This window comes from Anticarsia gemmatalis, chromosome W (genome assembly GCF_050436995.1).
Source record: "Anticarsia gemmatalis isolate Benzon Research Colony breed Stoneville strain chromosome W, ilAntGemm2 primary, whole genome shotgun sequence".
Lineage (NCBI taxonomy): Eukaryota > Metazoa > Arthropoda > Insecta > Lepidoptera > Erebidae > Anticarsia > Anticarsia gemmatalis.
The window spans coordinates 12,417,103-12,436,485 of record NC_134775.1 but is presented as its reverse complement, the minus strand read 5'-3'; the positions used below and the strand labels follow the sequence as shown (position 1 = coordinate 12,436,485).

At 44.4% G+C, this 19,383-nt stretch overlaps 1 protein-coding gene across 1 annotated transcript; it reads right to left on the bottom strand.

Moving 5' to 3' along the window:
- Positions 1–1,595: 1,595 nt before the first annotated feature.
- LOC142985969 (uncharacterized) lies at positions 1,596–4,747 on the bottom strand. Its single transcript, XM_076134203.1, has 2 exons — positions 3,509–4,747; positions 1,596–2,849 (listed from the first exon to the last, which is right to left on the bottom strand). The coding sequence occupies exons 1-2, from the start codon at positions 4,745–4,747 to the stop codon at positions 1,596–1,598; spliced, it is 2,493 nt and encodes an 830-aa protein (XP_075990318.1).
- Between the last annotated feature and the right edge of the window lie 14,636 nt (positions 4,748–19,383).

Sequence of the window (19,383 nt, the reverse complement as noted above, 5' to 3'; positions counted from 1 at the left end):
CTGTTACCGCTCCGCGCACCGCGTTCCATCCGCGATCCCGCCTATGTGGAGCATGAGTCAACGACTCAACATAGTGTGACATTGTATTAAGAGTAACTGACATTTATTATATTACATTGTATTAATAGTAACTGACATTTATTATGTGACATTGTATTAAGAGTAACTGACATTTATTATTGTGTTTAGTTTTCCTTCTTGTTTCCTGCGATGTGTTTTCTGTTTGTTTTACATTATTAATGTCAGACAGCTTGCATGTAATATTTGTATGTCTGTATGAGACGCAACATGTTGGACCTATGACTTTTGTTAACACCATTTATGTACACATGTTTGACAAATAAAATTATCTTTATCTTTATCTTTGTGCTATGGACATCAACGAACCACGTGCTTCGAACGTTACCGCACCACGTGCTCTGAACCATGACAGTAGTGATGAAAAATGGCAGCAGCTACTGGAGCAACAAAATCGGAATACTTGTGCGTGCCATGAAGACATCAGACATCTTTATCGGCTGAGCTACGACCCGATCTTGATCCCGATAAATCCAATGTGGATGCACAATCATGGTTTTCTACCGCGGCCCTGTGTATCAACGACGAACATGATCATTGTGCGAAGCTGATGGTTGCTTCGAGCCGTGCTTTGAAGGGACAAGCTTCCACGAGGCTGTCGAAGATATATTTTCCTGGAATGACGTTTAGTGACTTTAAGGACTGCTGTCACCTGCTTCCGCTGCCAGGAGCAAGCCACTACGCATCTAATTACCCGCAGCTACACAGTCACGAGGGAAGAAACAACGTAAGCAGTGGTCCCGTTGCAGCCAAGGAGAAACGGGTTGACCTGTGCATTGTGGTACTGGAATCCTACGCCATAACGGTGAGCAGGTCTCATTTCATTACGATTCTGTTGCAGAATGTTTTCTAGTGAAGGAGTCATTAGCTTCCAAGCTTTGTGGTAAAAGATTTGATAACAATGTAGCTATAATAAGAATAGTCAAACTTCTGTGCACTCTATGCTCTGGCGACGAGTAACGGTAAGTTAAACTGGAAGCGTGAACACGAAGACGTCAGACAGCAGATTATTTCAGTGCTGACGAGTGAACCAGTACTAATGATATACGGTCCGGACTTGGATGTAAATGCAATTGGGTATGGTGCCGTTCTAATGCAAAAGTCAGAAGGTAAGTTACAAGCTATCGCTTACTTTAGCAAGCGTATAACAGCTGTGGAGTCTCGTTACCACTCCTACGAGTTGCAGACCCTTTTTTTTTTTTTTTTTTTCGTGGGGAAATGCATTACGCATACCCTATGCCCTGGGTGGAGCACAGGGTTATGTGGGACTCTCCCGCCAGAAGGGCGGGCATACACAACTAAAACCCCACGAGTGCCTGCCTGTTCCGCGTGTGTGACGTGCGACGGGATAACTGCTTGCGCTTAGAACCGCAAGTCGCACGCCACGCGGTTGCCCCTTCCACGGGGGCCCTTCCTAGACCGACTGGTTCGATGGCCGGACACTACGGCCATCGACCTTCCTTGGAGTCTCTCCTCCAAGTTGGCAGCGGGCGCCCAGTCCGCTGCCAGACACCAATTTAGGGTGGGCGACGATCATGCGCCACTCTCCTTCGTCCGACTCGGCGTTGGCGTCTCGGGTCTGCGTTCGGGTCTAGCTCCCGGACCCTCTCGGCATCCTCCTTTTGCGCGATGACGGCTTCGCTGTAGGCGAGCATCGCGCACCAGGCCTCGTCGATGCCGAGCATGGAGCGAATTACGGCCGGCAGCGATAAGTCGGGCCCTACCACGGCAACCAGTGCTCCGCGCTCCGTCGCCCAAGCCGGACACTCGGCCAATGTGTGGGCGGCCGTGTCTTCACTATGCCCGCAGTGGTGGCATGCTGGGGAAGGCTCTCTCCTAGCGACTTTGAATAGGAATCGGCCGAAGCAGCCGTGGCCCGTCAGAATCTGTGTCAGTCTGTACGTAACTGTTCCATGACGTCTGTTCAACCATTCCTCGAGGACCGGTTGGATGGCGCTAATAAGATGAGCACTAGCACTGGGGTGCTCCAACCGCTCGGCCCAGGTCCGGAGGATATTTTGGCGTGATTCGCGCCTCCACTGCGCGACAGCCTCCGGGTCCGGACCGGTCCCCCGGGTCCGAGCCTCCGAAGTCTGGCGGTATATATCCGCCAAGACTCGGGCTTCAAGGTCCCACGGGGGGGTCCTTGCCAATACGCATGCCGCCTCGAACGGTACGATGGAATACCCTCTAACCGCTCGGATGGCCAGAACACGTTGCGGCCTGCGCAGAACTGCGGTGTTCGCGCGCTTGAGGGCATCCACCCATATCGGTGCGTCGTAGAGCGCCATGGAACGAACGACACCAGTGAACAGACGACGACAAACATCCGACGGACCACCTAGGTTCGGGAGCAGGCGACCCAGTGCCCCGGCGGCCCCAATAAGTCGGGGCGCGAGGCGACGGAAGTGCTCCCGGAAATTCCATCGGCTGTCGAGAACGATCCCTAGGTACCTCATAGATTGGCCGATACCTATTGACACACCGCCCACAATAATCTCATGCGCCACTGTCGGTGGGGCATTGCAGGGCCCGTGAAAGAAGAGGGCCTCTGATTTTTCAAGGGCGACAGCCAAGCCAAGACGCCGGATGCGATGGACTACGTCGGCGACGCCAGCCGTTGCAAGATGCATCGCCTCGCGGTACGTGCTTCCGCGAGCGGTTATTAACGTGTCGTCCGCGTAGCACGTGAGGTCGACCCCGGGTATTAGTGGGCTCCTCAGCACCCAATCGTAGCCAATGTTCCACAGAGTCGGGCCGAGAACCGATCCCTGTGGAACACCGCATGACATTGACCTCTCGCGCCATTGGTCTCTCGCGGGGTAAATCCACCGTCCTTTCCGACAGATACGATGCAATCACAGGAATCAGATATTGTGGCACACGGTGGAATTGGAGCGCAGTTGTTATGCAGCTCCAGGGTAGGATGTTGAATGCGTTGGCGATGTCGAGAGACACCGCAACGGCCACTCCCCGCCCCGCGACAGCATCCTCCGTCAGGGTCCTGACTCGCATGATTGCATCCATCGTTGATCGTCCTCGGCGAAAACCAAACTGGTTGGGACTCAGGTCCGGACCGTGCTCTTCCAGGTGTTCGACGAGGCGGTTCAAGTAAAACAATAGGGCGATAAGCCGAGGGCGACTCAATCGGACGGCCTTCTTTTCTAATGAGGGTGAGTCTACCCGTCCTCCATCTACGGGGAAAGGTGCCTTTTGAAAGGCACGCCGAAAACAGCGATATCAGTCTCGGCTCGAGCGCGTTGGGTATGGCGAGCACCCAAGCGCGGCCAGGGACTCCATCGGGTCCCGGGGCGGTGTTACGGCCGCGGAGCCTGGCAACCGCCCGGTTAAGCTCAGCTGGGGTAACTTCCGGGATAATCTGCTCGAGGGCGACCTGACTGGCAACCTGACTGACACCCTCCGAACTCACCGGCATTAGTGAAGGGGAGAATTCGCTCCGGTGAGGAAACAGGACTGCCACCACCTGTTCTACGAGCTGCGGATCCATGGTTTGAGTCACTGGGGGTGCCCAGGGGCGAAGTTTCGCCCGCACTAGCCTGTACGGCCGCCCCCAGGGATCGCGATCCAGGGTTTCAAGGAGTTCTTCCCAGGCCCTGCGTTTCGCCTCTCTGATGGCCACCGAGAGGGTTTTGCGAGCATCTCTGTAGGCTGCGTGGAGTTCGGCCTCGCGGGCCTCATTTCGACGACGACGACGGCTTCTGGTGTATCGGTGGCGCGCCTTCTCGCAAGCAATGCGTAATTGGGCTAACTCTGGCGACCACCAGTACACCTGACGTTTGAGGGGACGGTTTTGGGCCCGGGGCATTGCCGCGTCGCAGATGCGTGAGATGCTACTGTTGAGTTCTTCGGCTTCGCGTTCGACATCTGCCTGACTGTCTGGTAGTTGAGACCAGGACTCCACCAACGCCGCTTCGACTAATAGGTCGCAATCGAGCCTACCTAGAACCCACTTCGGGCCAGGCCCTCGCGGGGTATTACCCTGTCTGTTCGGGGCATCTGGGGAGGGGAGAATCTCGTACCGCATGTACCGATGGTCGGATAACGTCTCGACCCTCTCCAGTACTTCCCAACCCTGGATGCGGCGCGCTAAAACGGCACTGGCCAGAGTTAGATCAACGATGGATCCGCCATTGTGCCGCACGCACGTGTGGGTTGCACCCCTGTTCAGGAGAAAGAGTCCTGATGAGATCGCCCAATCCTCTAGCGTTTTGCCGCGGACATCTGTGACCGGAGATCCCCACATCACCGATTTCGCATTAAAATCTCCTGCTACCAGCACAGGAGAAGGGTGGGCCCAGCGAACTAATCTGCTTACCTCTACGAGGAACTCTTTAAATTCTGCTAAGCTCCTGTTAGAGGAGTGATAGCAGGCGACTATTACCGCTGTTCCTATAAGCGCCGCCACACAGCCCTTGCCTCTGGTAACTTTGTCGAAAAGAGGGGAATTGTAGGAGGTTTGCCTAACGATAGTGACCAAATTCTCTGTGTCCCCGAGCCAGTTGTCTCGAGGTGGGATATTATAAGGTTCTGCAATAATGGCTATGTCTATTAACCACTGCGCCATGGTTTGGATTAGAAGGCCAGGATTTGGATCCTGAGCCGCGGCGCAGTGGTTGATGTTCACCTGTATAATTTGGATAGAAGACATTATTGTTATCCTAAGGACATTTCGACTTCCTCATTAGGCGGCCCGCTCCGGTTGGTAGTGGATTGGGGGTTTCCAGACGTCACCTTCTTCAGGGCCTTCCCTGCTTTGGATTTGGGAGCCTTACATGCGGGGCCTCCAAGTCGGTGATCCGCCGGCTTTTTCGCCTCCGCGCATAGTATACAGCGAGGACGATCCGCGGAGCATTCTGCTATTTTGTGCCCTGTGAGCCCGCAGCGGTAGCAGCTGTCACTGCGGTCTTTCTCGGCCTGACACATGGCTGAGCATGGCTGGTGCCGAAGCAGCGGAAACATCTAAGCGGACGGGGCTCAGCAACAGTGACACGTGCCGAGACCCAACCCACGAGAAGCTTGCCCGATTCGACTATCTTTTTGGCCGCTGTCGCCGGACACTTGACCCAGGCCGAGCCGAGACCCCACGTGTTTCGACGGACCTCGCCGACTTTCACGATTTCCGCGAGGCAGCCGCCGGCGCGCGCTACCGCTATCCTGACCTCCCCAGGCGTGGTTGAGTCATCCAGGCCGTAGATGCGCATTTCAGCGGTTTTAAAGGGCCTGGAGACGATGGTGTCGCCTGCGAGGACTTGCCTGAGGCTTGTAGCGAAGGAGTCTGCCTTGTCGTTGCAGTTCTCCCCCGCCACTTCTAACTTCCTTGCGCCGGTTGCTGCCGCGCGGATTTGGCATCCTCCGGAGATGCCGTGGTCACCTAGCACGATTTTTTGTTTGGCCTTTTCAATAATCTATACTATATTATTAATATTTGACGGCGCGTTAAATAAATCTGGAATTATTTAAGAGCGATTGACAATTGTCTGTGGCAAACTTGTGTCATCTGTCAAAGTGACGGGTTGTCATTCGCTCTGACGCAACACCAATAGCTAGCGTGGGGGTAGGGACACGAAAAAAGTATCGATACTTTGTGGTATCGAGTATTTTACCTTTCGATACAGATACTTTTGTACTCGATACTTTGCATTCGATACTTTTACTCAATGAGTACTTTTCAACAAGTATCGTATCGAATAAATATCAGAAATTACCCACTTAAAACTTGCGACTTTACGGTTACGGCCATGCATGTTTATGGCAACGCCATCTAGTCCAATCGTTCTGAAGACTGAACCTTCTTACCTAAAACATTAAAATTCGTTCCTTCCGTTTATAGTTCAGTTCCAATCCTAACCTTTCATTCATTTCCTACACTAATCAATCATTCACACGTTCACCGTTTTTATATTGTTTATCGTCGCTTTATTAGTATACACCTGGTGTTATTTGTTAATTCTTCGAGCTCGTTTCGCGATTTGTTTTTCTGCTGCATTAATGCTTGTCATCAATAATTATTGTGCTTGACTATTATTAAAGTGTATAATATAAAACAACATCGACATTTGAGTCATTAGAAGAATGCCGCCTACTAAGAGTGAACTTTGGCAGTATTTTATCAAGCTTAACAGCAACGAAGTGAAATGCAAGATTTGTTTCAAAACCATAAAAACGTCAGGGAATACGTCAAACATGAATAAACATCTTAAGAAACACTCTAATGCGTTGAGGTATATTTAAATATAATTTTCTGCTTTTTTTTTAATATACTTAACCTAAAATGATTCTTAAATTTTATTGTTATTTACTATATTCAAATAAAATAAAATTACCCTGTCTGTTTGTGACTTCGAAATAAGGGCCTAACTTGGGCTTATATTGTTGTTACCATATCTAAAAGATACATTTTTAACCATTTATTTATTTAACGTCCACGCGAACGAAGTGGCTAGAATTAGCTAGTAATAAATAAATTTGAAGTTGTATACTAAAAAATATATATATATATATATACCCGTTTTACATTGAAGAACTTTTTAGGAGCACGAAACTAATTCCGGTATTTTTTTTTAGTGGAAAAGGAGATGAAAAGATACAAACAACGATTAATAAAAAGCTAGACCCGCTGAATTCACCGCCACCGAGTCATGAACCACAACCATCGACAAGTACATCAAAAGCACCTGAATCGAATACATTTCTAGCTATTCCTTCATCATCTGATGTCAAGAAAATTCCAATCGATGTTATCGATGACAGTGAGCTTACAGAAACATATGCACCGCTTCCAAAAAAAAGACAACTTTCTATTGTACAAACAATAGAACGTAAATATTCTTATTCCAATGGAGGAAAGGATCATTTGAAGCTATGCAAATGCTTGCTTTATTTTATTTGCGTTGATAAAAGACCGTTTGACATTGTGAAAGGGCGTGGATTTAAAAAAATGATGCATCAAGCTTGCCCGTCGTTTAAAATTCCAAGCGTGGATACTCTTAAAGCCCAATTTGATGCTTTATACAGTACCATGCATTTGAAAATTGAAAACATATTTGACAATATTTCGCACTTGGCATTAACCTGTGATATTTGGAGTGAGATGATGACTGTTACCAGTTATTTAGGGGTTACTGCTCATTATTTACATGATGACAGACTTGTATCGCGTTGCATTGCTACTGTTGCACTGGATCAACGGCATACTGGTGAATACATAGCTGACAAATTAAAAGAAATTTGTGCAGGTATGCACATCAGCCTGGAAAAAATAACTGCTGTAGTTACGGACAACGGCTCAAACATGACAGCAGGCATAGCTAATTTTCTAGAAAAAAATAAACACTTGCCTTGCTTTGCTCATACAATTAATCTTATCGCTGAATCTGCAATGTTAGTCAATGATTTCAGTTTATTAGTAAGCAAAGTACGAGACATCGTCAAATTTTTCAAGAGCAGTGTAATTCTCAGCGACTCTTTACGTCAAAAGCAAACTGGCTGTCAACCTCTCAAACTGATTTTAGATGTTAAAACTCGTTGGAATTCTGTCTATTATATGCTCCAGAGATACATAGAATTAGCGCCAATTGTTCATCAAATTTTAATGTTAAATACTAAAGCACCACCCACACCTTCAGCTGTAGAAATGCAGAATATAAAAACATTGATTTTAATATTGAAACCACTGGAATATGTAACGAAAGAGCTATCGGGTGAACAGTATGTGACCATAAGTAAAATAATACCGATGGTGAACTGCTTGAAGGCGCAGATTAATGATGTACATGTGGCTGAAGGTATAGGTGGTGATGATAATACCGATGATAAGGTAATAAATACAGTAAAAAACGAAATAATCAAACAGATAGAACGCAGATTCGGACATATTGAAGACAATCATTTGATTGCAATCTCATGTTTGTTGGATCCAAGATTCAAGAATATTCACTTTCAAGATGCTAGAGCTTGTGCAAAGGCTATTTCTTTACTAAGACGATTTATTACTACCACTCCCAGTTCCAGTATTATTAGCAGTGAACCTGACAGCGATTCTTCTGTTGAAACATCATACGACTTTTGGAGTCATCATAAGAAGTTAGCGCATACAAAAAAACAAAACAAAAATGATTGTTCTTCATCTTCATTCCAATCCAAAACAAAGGATGAAATAAGCTATTATTTGTCTGCGCAGGTTTCACCACTTTCCTTAGAACCTTTGAAGCAATGGGAAGATATGAAAGTTGTGTTTCCAAAATTATACAAGTTGGCACGAGAATATTTGTCAATTCCAGCGACGTCAGTGCCCTCAGAACGATTGTTTTCTAAAGCAGGAAGCACTATAACTAAAATCCGAAACCGCCTATCGCCAAAACGGCTCGATAAACTGTTATTTTTAAGTGATTGTACGGAGGAGGAATGGGAACTTTGATGTGTGCCTAAATTAACAGTTCTTTTTTCATACAGTTTAAAATGTATAAAGTTACAGTCGTCTTATTATTGTAATCTCTTTATTATTGTAATAAATTAGTGTGCCAAAACCTTTTATTTTTATTTACTGACTGATATTGATGTTCTGACGCGTTTCTGATCATTAGGCTCCAAGAAAAGTACTCGATACGTTGAAGTATCGATACTTTTGTTTCGATACATTTATGAGTACGATACTTTTCGTTCGATATTACTCATGAGTACAGTATCGATACTTTCTATTCGATACCGTGTCCCTACGTGGGGGGGAGACCGGGCAAATATACAGTCAGCTACAGAGCACTGGGGAGCTCAGGTGACATCGAGAGGGCAATCCGTTCGCATCTAAGACACGCGCTACGTTGTTGGTGGAGTGTCGAGTGATTTTGTAGTTGATTCGTTTTTAATAAAGATCCTAATTTTGCGTTAAATACGTCTTCTTATTCTTCTCGCCCGACTACCCACGTGTTAATAAAAAAGGACATGGACCTGCACGATACTGAGGATGGCCTTAACGTTCCTTTATCAGAAGTGGGATTCGAAGGGCATACACCAGGAGAAGATCGGAGTGACACTCACGCGGTATCACCGGGAAATCTATTGTGCAATATGGAAGCTTTACTATCGCGATTACTAAAGACGCCGCCGTCTACTGAAGATGCAAACCGCATGACGACGCAGCTAGTGCGGTTTGATCCAGACGATAAAGACGCGGATATAGAAGGTTGGTGCCGCATAACAGAAATTGTAGTGGATAGTAGAAAGCTAGAAGGTGCTGAACTTTTACTAGCGCTTACACACGCGCTGAAAGGACGAGCAGCCACATGTTTAACCAAATTGCAAACCTCGCAGCTAACATGGTTGCAAATAAAGGAATTACTGTTAGCGAAATTTGAAAAACCGATGTTACCGCAAGACCACTTTGATGAAATTTTAAGATTTCAACTAGGCACGAAAGAAACGGCAAGTGAGGCTGCCACACGTGTTTGGAGTATGATAGAGCGTATTCCACGTACCGAAATGCCAGAAGATGTCGTCACAGGATTCGTAGCTTCTGTGTTGTGCCAAAAAGACGGAATTATACGTCGTGAGCTGCAATCTTGCAACGTATCAAGCAGAGCTCAGTTGCTTCGGGTTCTTAACGGTATTTCATCGAAACGAAAATATGAAAGACAAGAAAATAATGAGATCGAAGCAAAAAGGAGCCGCTACAATGAACCTCGGTTCACTGGGACGTGCCACCGTTGTGGTATATCAGGTCACCGAGCCATAGACTGCCGCAAGCGACGCCCGGATGAACCTGTTGCCAGAGCCTCGACGAAGACGACCGAGCAGCCTACGAAGACTCCAGCACGGCCTATCACTTGTTTCGTCTGTGGTCAACAAGGGCATGTCGCATCAGCGTGTCCGGACCGTAAAGGAGCCAATGAAAAGACAGCCGTCAAGGAAGTTCATCTATGTGAGCGGAGACCGGCTACCGGCACCTTTACTACTTCCTCGGGTGAGCTCGTTTCTTTTCTGTTCGACAGTGGTTCAGCCTGTTCGTTGGTAACCGCCAACTTGACTAGCAGGTTACCGGGTACCATAAGCAACGAACTTGTACACCTCACAGGCATTGGTGATAATAACGTAGTAAAGTGTGAATCGCAGATACTTAGTCCAATCAATGTTCAAGGCATTAAATTAGATGTATTGTTTCATGTGGTTCCCAATACAGCTATTAGCGAACCGGTTATTATAGGCAGGGATATTTTAGACAAATGTGTTAATGTTGAAATAAGTAATGAGCGCATTAGTTTTGCGTTACGTAGAAAAGTGAGCTTTGTCGAAAAATCTAGTGAGTACAGTTTTACTGACATCGATACAGATTTACAAGGTGAACATAGGGTAGCATTAGTCAAGTTATTACAAAAATACCGTGACTTTTTTATCGATGGCATACCCACACGTCGTGTTACTACAGGTTTAATGCGTATAGATTTAATTGACCCAAATAAGATTGTACAAAGACGCCCTTATAGGTTATCGCCGGCAGAGAAAGAAATAGTTAGAGATAAAATAAATCACTTGCTAGAAGCGGGCGTCATTCGCGAGAGTTCATCACCGTTTGCCAGTCCAATCCTACTTGTTAAAAAGAAAGACAACTCTGACAGATTATGTGTAGATTATCGCGAACTTAACGCTAATACCCAGCCAGAACATTATCCGTTACCAATAATTGATGAGCAGATAGATCGGCTTCACGGTGCCTGTTATTTCTCTTCATTAGATATGGCTTCAGGCTACCATCAAATATTATTAGACCCAGAAAGTGAAAGCATTGCCCGTACAGCTTTCGTGACTCCTGAAGGCCAATATGAGTTCCTAGCCATGCCCTTTGGTTTGCGAAATGCAACGTCAGTCTACCAGAGGTGTATTAACAAAGCTCTAGGCTCGCTTAAGGATACAGTAGCCTTGGCCTATATGGATGATGTGCTCTGCTACTGAGATGATGTCATACATGGTCTAGAACGTTTAGACCTTACGCTAAAAGCTCTATCTGAGTCAGGATTTTCTTTGAACGTACGGAAGTGTAAGTTCATAAAGAACCAAGTAGATTTCTTAGGATATGTCGTAAAATCAGGGCAGGTAACTCCCAACCCCAGGAAGGTACAAGCACTTACAGAAGCACCCATTCCTCGGACAGCTACTCAGGTACGTCAATTTTTAGGCCTTGCATCTTACTTTAGGCGTTTTATCCCAAATTATACCCGCATAGTAGGTCCTTTATACCCACTAACTAGACTGAAGGGTCCAATAACTTGGACAAGCCAGCATAGTCAAATTCACAAAACCATAATTAGCATATTCACGTCCGAACCAGTTTTGACGATCTTTGACCCTAAGTCACCAGTAGAACTTCACACTGATGCAAGTTCAGAGGGGTATGGTGCCATACTGATTCAGCAACGTAATAACCTTCCACATGTTATATCTTATTTTAGCCGTCGAACGACCGATGCGGAATCTCGCTACCATTCGTATGAGCTAGAAACTATGACTGTAGTCCGAGCGGTTGAGCATTTCCGGCATTACCTGTATGGGCAGCGTTTCACAGTTTTTACGGACTGTAATTCCCTTAAAGCGTCAAAGTCTAAAACTGATCTAACACCCAGAGTCCACAGATGGTGGGCGTTTCTCCAGGCATATGACTTTGATATTGTTCATAAGCAAGGGAGTAGTATGCAACACGCTGATTTCCTATCCAGAAATCCACTTGACGAACCCATAGCAAATCACCCTGAAAATAAACAGTTAGGTAGAACTAAAACTGTACAGTTCGTTGAACTTCATCAGGGTTGGTTAATAGTCGAACAAAAGAGAGATAGTGAAATCCAAGACCTAATTAACAAACATAACAATAGAGAATTTCCCGACGACGTTGCCCATACCTATAATGTTCGAAAGGGTACTATCCTCTATAGGAAAATTGAGCGTAACAAAAGCAGCTACTGGCTTCCCGTTGTACCACGGTCTCTCATTTGGACTTTGATCAACCATATTCATACCGAAATTAAACACCTTGGCGCTGAAAAAACCCTAGACAAACTTTATGAACACTATTGGTTCCCACAGATGTCAAAGCATGTACGAAAATTTGTAGACTCGTGTATAGTGTGTAAAGCCTCCAAGGGTCCGTCGGGAGCAACCCAGGTGAGACTTCATCCGATACCTAAAGTTTCCACCCCTTGGCATACCATACACATCGACATTACGGGTAAACTCAGTGGGAAAAGCGATCGCAAAGAGTATTCATCGGTTATTATAGATTCGTTCACAAAATATGTTCTCCTTGAATATACCCCCTCATTGGATTCCGTGTATGCTATCAAAGCTCTACGAAAGGCAATTTGCCTTTTTGGAGCCCCCAAACGAGTTATAGCTGACCAAGGGAGATGTTACATAAGCGCTGAATTTAAAGAATATTGCAGGGACCATGCCATAGAACTCCATCTCATCGCTACAGGGTCTAGAGGTAGGGCAAACGGCCAGGTGGAACGAGTAATGCGTACATTGAAAAGTTTGCTTACCATAATTGAGCATGACCCAAATAAAACTTGGCGAGACGAATTATTAGATATCCAACTAGCTCTTAATAGTACGCGCTCTAGGGTAACTGGGTACTCACCCACAGAATTAATGTTTGGGATAAAAGCTCAATCGATAGGTATATCAAAAGTAGCAATAGACTCCGAACCTGAACCTCGTTCTGATTTAGACACTATTAGATGTAATGCCGCCGACAATATTGCGAAAGTAGCATCAGCAGAAGTAAAGCGGTTTAATAAAGGCAAAGCAGTTGTAAAGCCACTCTCTGTAGGCGAGTATGTTTTTATTAGAAACTAGCTGACCCGCGCAACTTCGCTTGCGTCACATAAGAGAATCATAATTTTCCCCGTTTTTGTATCATTTTTCACTGGTACTCTGCTCCTATTGGTCGTAGCGTGATGATATATAGCCTATAGCCTTTCCCTTAAAATGAGCTATCTAACACTGAAAGAATTTTTCAAATCGGATCAGTAGTTCCCGAGATTAGCGCGTTCAAACAAACAAACAAACTCTTCAGCTTTATAATTTTCAAATCCGATCAGTAGTTCCCGAGATTAGCGCGTTCAAACAAACAAACAAACTCTTCAGCTTTATAATATTAGTATAGACTAGCTAACCCGCGCAACTTCGCTTGCGTCACATAAGAGAGAATGGTGAAATTTTCCCCCGTTTTTGTAACATTTTTTACTCGTACTCTGCTCCTATTGGTCGTAGCGTGATGATATATAGCCTATAACCTTCCTCGATAAATGGGCTATCTAAAACTGAAAGAATTTTTCAAATCGGATCAGTAGTTCCTGAGATTAGCGCGTTGAAACAAACAAACAAACAAACAAACAAACTCTTCAGCTTTATAATATTAGTATAGATTAGTATAGATAACGAACGCAATCAGACAAAATTACACAGAAAATTCAAGGGCCCTTTTATCTATACTAATATTATAAAGCTGAAGAGTTTGTTTGATTGTTTGTTTGTTTGTTTGTTTGAACGCGCTAATCTCAGGAACTACTGGTCCGATTTGAAAAATTCTTTCAGTATTAGATAGACCATTTATCGAGGAAGGCTTTAGGCTATATAACATCACGCTATAATTACTAAAGTTCTAGAAAACGATAGGTATGAGCTGAAAAACATTGATGGGACTAATCGAACTTACAAATATGCTCATGAAAATTTGCGTGTGGTACCCGGGGGTCATGCCGGTCTGGTGGAAATAACTACCTCGTTAATTGACACTGATGAGGAGGAGGCCGAGACGGCGAAGCAGAGTCACCTCGACAATATTTCAGACGACGATAGTGACACACTATCGGTATCCAGTGAGCACACTGCAACTGCGAGCTCAGTAACCCTCTCAGCATCAGAACACGAATAGCTTTAAGGTAACTATGTGTGAGTAGAGTTGCATCATATGAGATGGTGACTGGCCGAAGGGACGCTGTAACTCTCCGAGCGAGTAGTCATTATATGAGATGATGACTAGGTGTAGACTAGGTTATCCGGTCCACGTTATCATAGGAGATGATGACTGGTCGAAGGATGCTTTAGTCAATGTTAGTTTGCATGAGGTCAAACCTAACTGTCTTGAGTAACATGTGAACCTATGTACGTAGAGACATTTGTATGTGTGAATGTTATAATGTGCCTAATACGTCAGGATAGGACGAGCGAAATGGAAGAAGTAATCACTGTAGATTTTATCGTTTTCTTGTTATAGAGTAACGCAACGCTGAGAGGAGCAGTGTGGCACGAGGACGTGCCAACGTCAGTCTGGCCGTGACGGCGCGTTAAATAAATCTGGAATTATTTAAGAGCAAATGACAATTGTCTGTGGCAAACTTGTGTCATCTGTCAAAGTGACGGGTTGTCATTCGCTCTGATGCAACACCAATAGCTAGCGTGGGGGGGAGAACGGGCAAATATACAGTCAGCCACAGAGCACTGGGGAGCTCAGGTGACATCGAGAGGGCAATCCGTTCGCATCTAAGACACGCGCTACGTTGTTGGTGGAGTGTCGAGTGATTTTGTAGTTGATTCGTTTTTAATAAAGATCCTAATTTTGCGTTAACTACGTCTTCTTATTTTTCTCGCCCGACTACCCACGTGTTAATAAAAAAGGACATGGACCTGCACGATACTGAGGATGGCCTTAACGTTCCTTTATATTATCTATACTTACTAATACTAATTACTAATACTAATACTGATACTGATACTGATACTAATACTAATACTAATACTAATACTAATACTAATACTAATACTAATACTAATACTAATACTAATACTAATACTAATACTAATACTAATACTAATACTAATACTAATACTAATACTAATACTAATACTAATACTAATACTAATACTAATACTAATACTAATACTAATACTAATACTAATACTAATACTAATACTAATTACTAATATATATTATATATTATATTATTATATTATTATTATTATTATTATTATTTGTACGTCTTATTTTTATCTCGGGACTACAGAGTCCCGGACATTTGGAAGGCGTGCGTGGGGCCGAAGCCAACACGTAGAGGCCTTTTTAGACGACTTTAATCTTTCTAAAATGTATGGTTACACAATCCGGTGATTATCCCTGTTCACACTATAAAATGCACCCAAGGACAATCACCGGACTGTGTGGAACTATGGCAAAACTAATGGGAAAAGCTACTTGGGCTATTGGGATGGGGTGCTAATGGACATGGGTAATTGGGATCTATGGGGACTATGGCACCTGCCGATAACAATGTTAAAAACACGTAAGAATGGCAGGCGGAGACTTGCCAACTCACAAACTGGGCCCCCCAAACTAGTCGCTTAAAATGCAACAAGAGGGCAACAGGGACGTGAGTGGCTGAAGGACGGAGAGGCCTTGCTGGACGTTAAACTCAGATCACTTGCTCCCTAAGGGTCCGGCATCACTGGCCCACTAGCCACTTACGCTCAGCATCCGTCCTCCGAACAGAGTAGGAGCTCTGCTCTCGCGACTCCACTCTGGACGGCCAATGAAGGCAAGCCAGAGGCGGGGGACCGCTTCCTCGTCAGTTTTCACTTCGACCAGCCAACTAAGGCAAGCCGGAGATGAGGAAGGGTGACATCCCCCTGGAGCACTCAGGTACCGCGGGGTCGCTACTCCCCGTCACCTCGCCTCAAGGTGCCCTGCGGGCTTATTATTATTATTATTATTATTATTTATTATATTATTATTATTCATTATTCATTATTCATTATTCATTATTCATTATTCATTATTCATTATTCATTATTCATTATTCATTATTCATTATTCATTATTCATTATTCATTATTCATTATTCATTATTCATTATTCATTATTCATTATTCATTATTCATTATTCATTATTCATTATTCATTATTCATTATTCATTATTCATTATTCATTATTCATTATTCATTATTCATTATTCATTATTCATTATTCATTATTCATTATTCATTATTCATTATTCATTATTCATTATTCATTATTCATTATTCATTATTCATTATTCATTATTCATTATTCATTATTCATTATTCATTATTCATTATTCATTATTCATTATTCATTATTCATTATTCATTATTCATTATTCATTATTCATTATTCATTATTCATTATTCATTATTCATTATTCATTATTCATTATTCATTATTCATTATTCATTATTCATTATTCATTATTCATTATTCATTATTCATTATTCATTATTCATTATTCATTATTCATTATTCATTATTCATTATTCATTATTCATTATTCATTATTCATTATTCATTATTCATTATTCATTATTCATTATTCATTATTCATTATTCATTATTCATTATTCATTATTCATTATTCATTATTCATTATTCATTATTCATTATTCATTATTCATTATTCATTATTCATTATTCATTATTCATTATTCATTATTCATTATTCATTATTCATTATTCATTATTCATTATTCATTATTCATTATTCATTATTCATTATTCATTATTCATTATTCATTATTCATTATTCATTATTCATTATTCATTATTCATTATTCATTATTCATTATTCATTATTCATTATTCATTATTCATTATTCATTATTCATTATTCATTATTCATTATTCATTATTCATTATTCATTATTCATTATTCATTATTCATTATTCATTATTCATTATTCATTATTCATTATTCATTATTCATTATTTATTATTATTATTATTATATTATTATTATTATTATTATCTATACTTTAATATTATAAAGCTGAAGAGTTTGTTTGTTTGTTTGTTTGAACGCGCTAATCTCAGAAACTACTAGTCCGATTTGAGAAATTCTTTCAGTGTTAGATAGCTCATTTATCGAGGAAGGTTATAGGCTATGTATCATCACGCTACGCCCAGTAGGAGCAGAGTACCAGTAAAAAATGTTACAAAAACGGGGAAAAATTTGACCCATTCTCTCTTATGTGACGCAACCGAAGTTGCGCGGGTCAGCTAGTAGAGGCATATGTGGTTCCTCAAGCCACGGCCTCCGGAGTTAGCGTCAATATGATCACCGCGGAGTTCAAGGGGCGCAGTGTAGCCTTCTTGGCCGGTTTGGGTTTTGCGACAAGAGTCGCAGTAGCTCCGGTCTTTCCTGTTTCCTTCTTCTTCTTTTTCCTCGCGACAGTACTCCATCCACTTGTAAGGGGAGGAGGAACTAATTGCGATAAAGATGGCACAGCATCAGCGGATGTTAAAGGTGGCAATGAACTGCTACCGGACCCGCCAGCAGAATCTCCTTTCTTCTTTTTCTTTGTCTTTTTCTTCTTCTGTTTTTTTCCAATTCCTTTAGGCTCTGATAGCGTGGATTGGGGAGCCACTGGTTTAAGCACTTGGGCTGGCGCCGTGTCCGTCTTCTTATCTGCAGCCAGTGGAGGCCGGATACGGGGCTCCGGGGGAAGCCGGGCCTCCATTGCTCCCAACCTGGCGTCTATCATCAGTCTGAGGTCGTTGATGGCGCGGTCGATCTCAGAATTGGTGGTTGATGGTTGTGACGCCTGCCCTGAATGGACCTGATGTGGTGCCGGGAACGTTTCAACCAGTTCTCTCAGAGCCGCCACTTCTTGCCTCAAGGCGTGCACTTCTGCAGAGAGGCGGTGATTCACTGCCGTAAGTTTTATGGTCTCGTTGTTGGCAGACCGTCGGCACAGCTCTGAGGTGGCAATTCTGATGGATTTGGCCGCCTCCTTTAGCTGTTTCTTGAAGGTGCCTTTTAAGTTTAGCGAGTGGTCTGCAACAACGCCCACATCGTCCAAACTTTCGTAGATGCGGACAGCTAAGTCCGCCGCCGGTAGATCGTCTGTTGGGACTATATCAAGTCCAGCCATGTCACTTGCTGAGTCACTCATGAAGGACTCTGCGTCCCCTTTGGATACTTCTCCTGTGCCCTGATTTTCAACGGTGACAATGGAGGCACGCGTTGACGGTGTTCGTCCTTTTTTCACCTTCCGACTCTTGACGGGGTGGTCTTTGGCGTGTTTGGAAGATATCAGACAGTTGTCTAAAACGATAACTGGACGTTTCCTCAGATATCTTTTACGGCAGTCGTCTATATGTCCCGACGTGAGCTCAGCGCCATCCGAGCATGATCCTTCCATACTCAGGTCCCCTACTGACTCACTTCGCCAGTTCCTGCCCGTTGGTCCTTCTTCCTTGTCCCCTCCAATCTTGGAACTTTTAACACCCTCACCTACACTCTCATTTCTACTTCCACTACCTTCCTCAACCTCACTCCTTTCTCTCCCTGCCTCTCCCAACTCAGGACCTCCCGAGGCACAGGATGGTCCATCGACAGCCGCGCTTTTCAGCCGGCTGCCGGAACGCAATTGTCGCCCCTCCCCAGAGTACGAGGGGGCTCTGCCCGCCGGAACGGCGGGGTCGGATTCTCCAGCAGCGGCGCTGCCGGTACCGACCTGGGGTACCACAAAGTTACATATTGCGTGCTCCATGTTTGGTTCCTTTTTTGTAATTAGGGTTGGTCCCTACAGAATCTTAAAACTACCTTAAACCTAAAACCCGCTAGCGACCGAACCACCTGCCGGCCACGTACCGTCTCGGCACGGGCAACCTTACGGTTAGGGTGATTTTTTATAGAGGTTTTCTTCCTCGCGACCGCTGTCTCCCCAACCTCCGACAAGCGACCCCCGATTCTGATCCAGCAACTGAGTCAGAGTTGCGGTTTGAGTCCACCGAGAACGGTACTCGATGGACACCCCCACCCCGGGCAGGACACGAAGATCCGCGCCCCCTGCGGTTTTTTAAAGAGGTTTTCCTTCCTCGCGACCACCACCTTGAAAGAGACGGCAGCCCCCGAACCCGACTTACGTCAGGCCTTACGGGTTGAGTCCCTCCTAGCTTCACCGTGGCTGGATTGCCACGGCTACTGAGCCCCCTCACCACGACAAGGTGGAAACTCCCCGAGGGGCGAGTTGCAGACCCTAGCGGGTAGACATAACCTTCATGGTCGCAGATTCTTGGTGGTAATCGACTGCAGTTCCCTACAGATTACACGCAAGCAGCTAGATCTGACACCACGTGTCCACAGATGGTGAGCCTTTTTTTCAGAGCTTCGACTTTGTTATTATTACTCGTAGAGGTAAGCTTATGTCTCATGCTGATACGGATCCGAAGCAGATACGTCTGAAAGACAGTGTTTCGCTATTTGGCGTACTAACGAGGGTTA

Excerpts from the sequence above, each read along its gene's own strand:
- LOC142985969 (XM_076134203.1), bottom strand. The coding sequence starts at position 4,747 with ATGTCTTCTATCCAAATTATACAGGTGAACATCAACCACTGCGCCGCG. Across the intron at positions 2,850-3,508 it reads TCTCCCCTTCACTAATGCCG|GGATCGGTTCTCGGCCCGAC; the intron begins GTGAGTTCGGAG and ends GGTGTTCCACAG.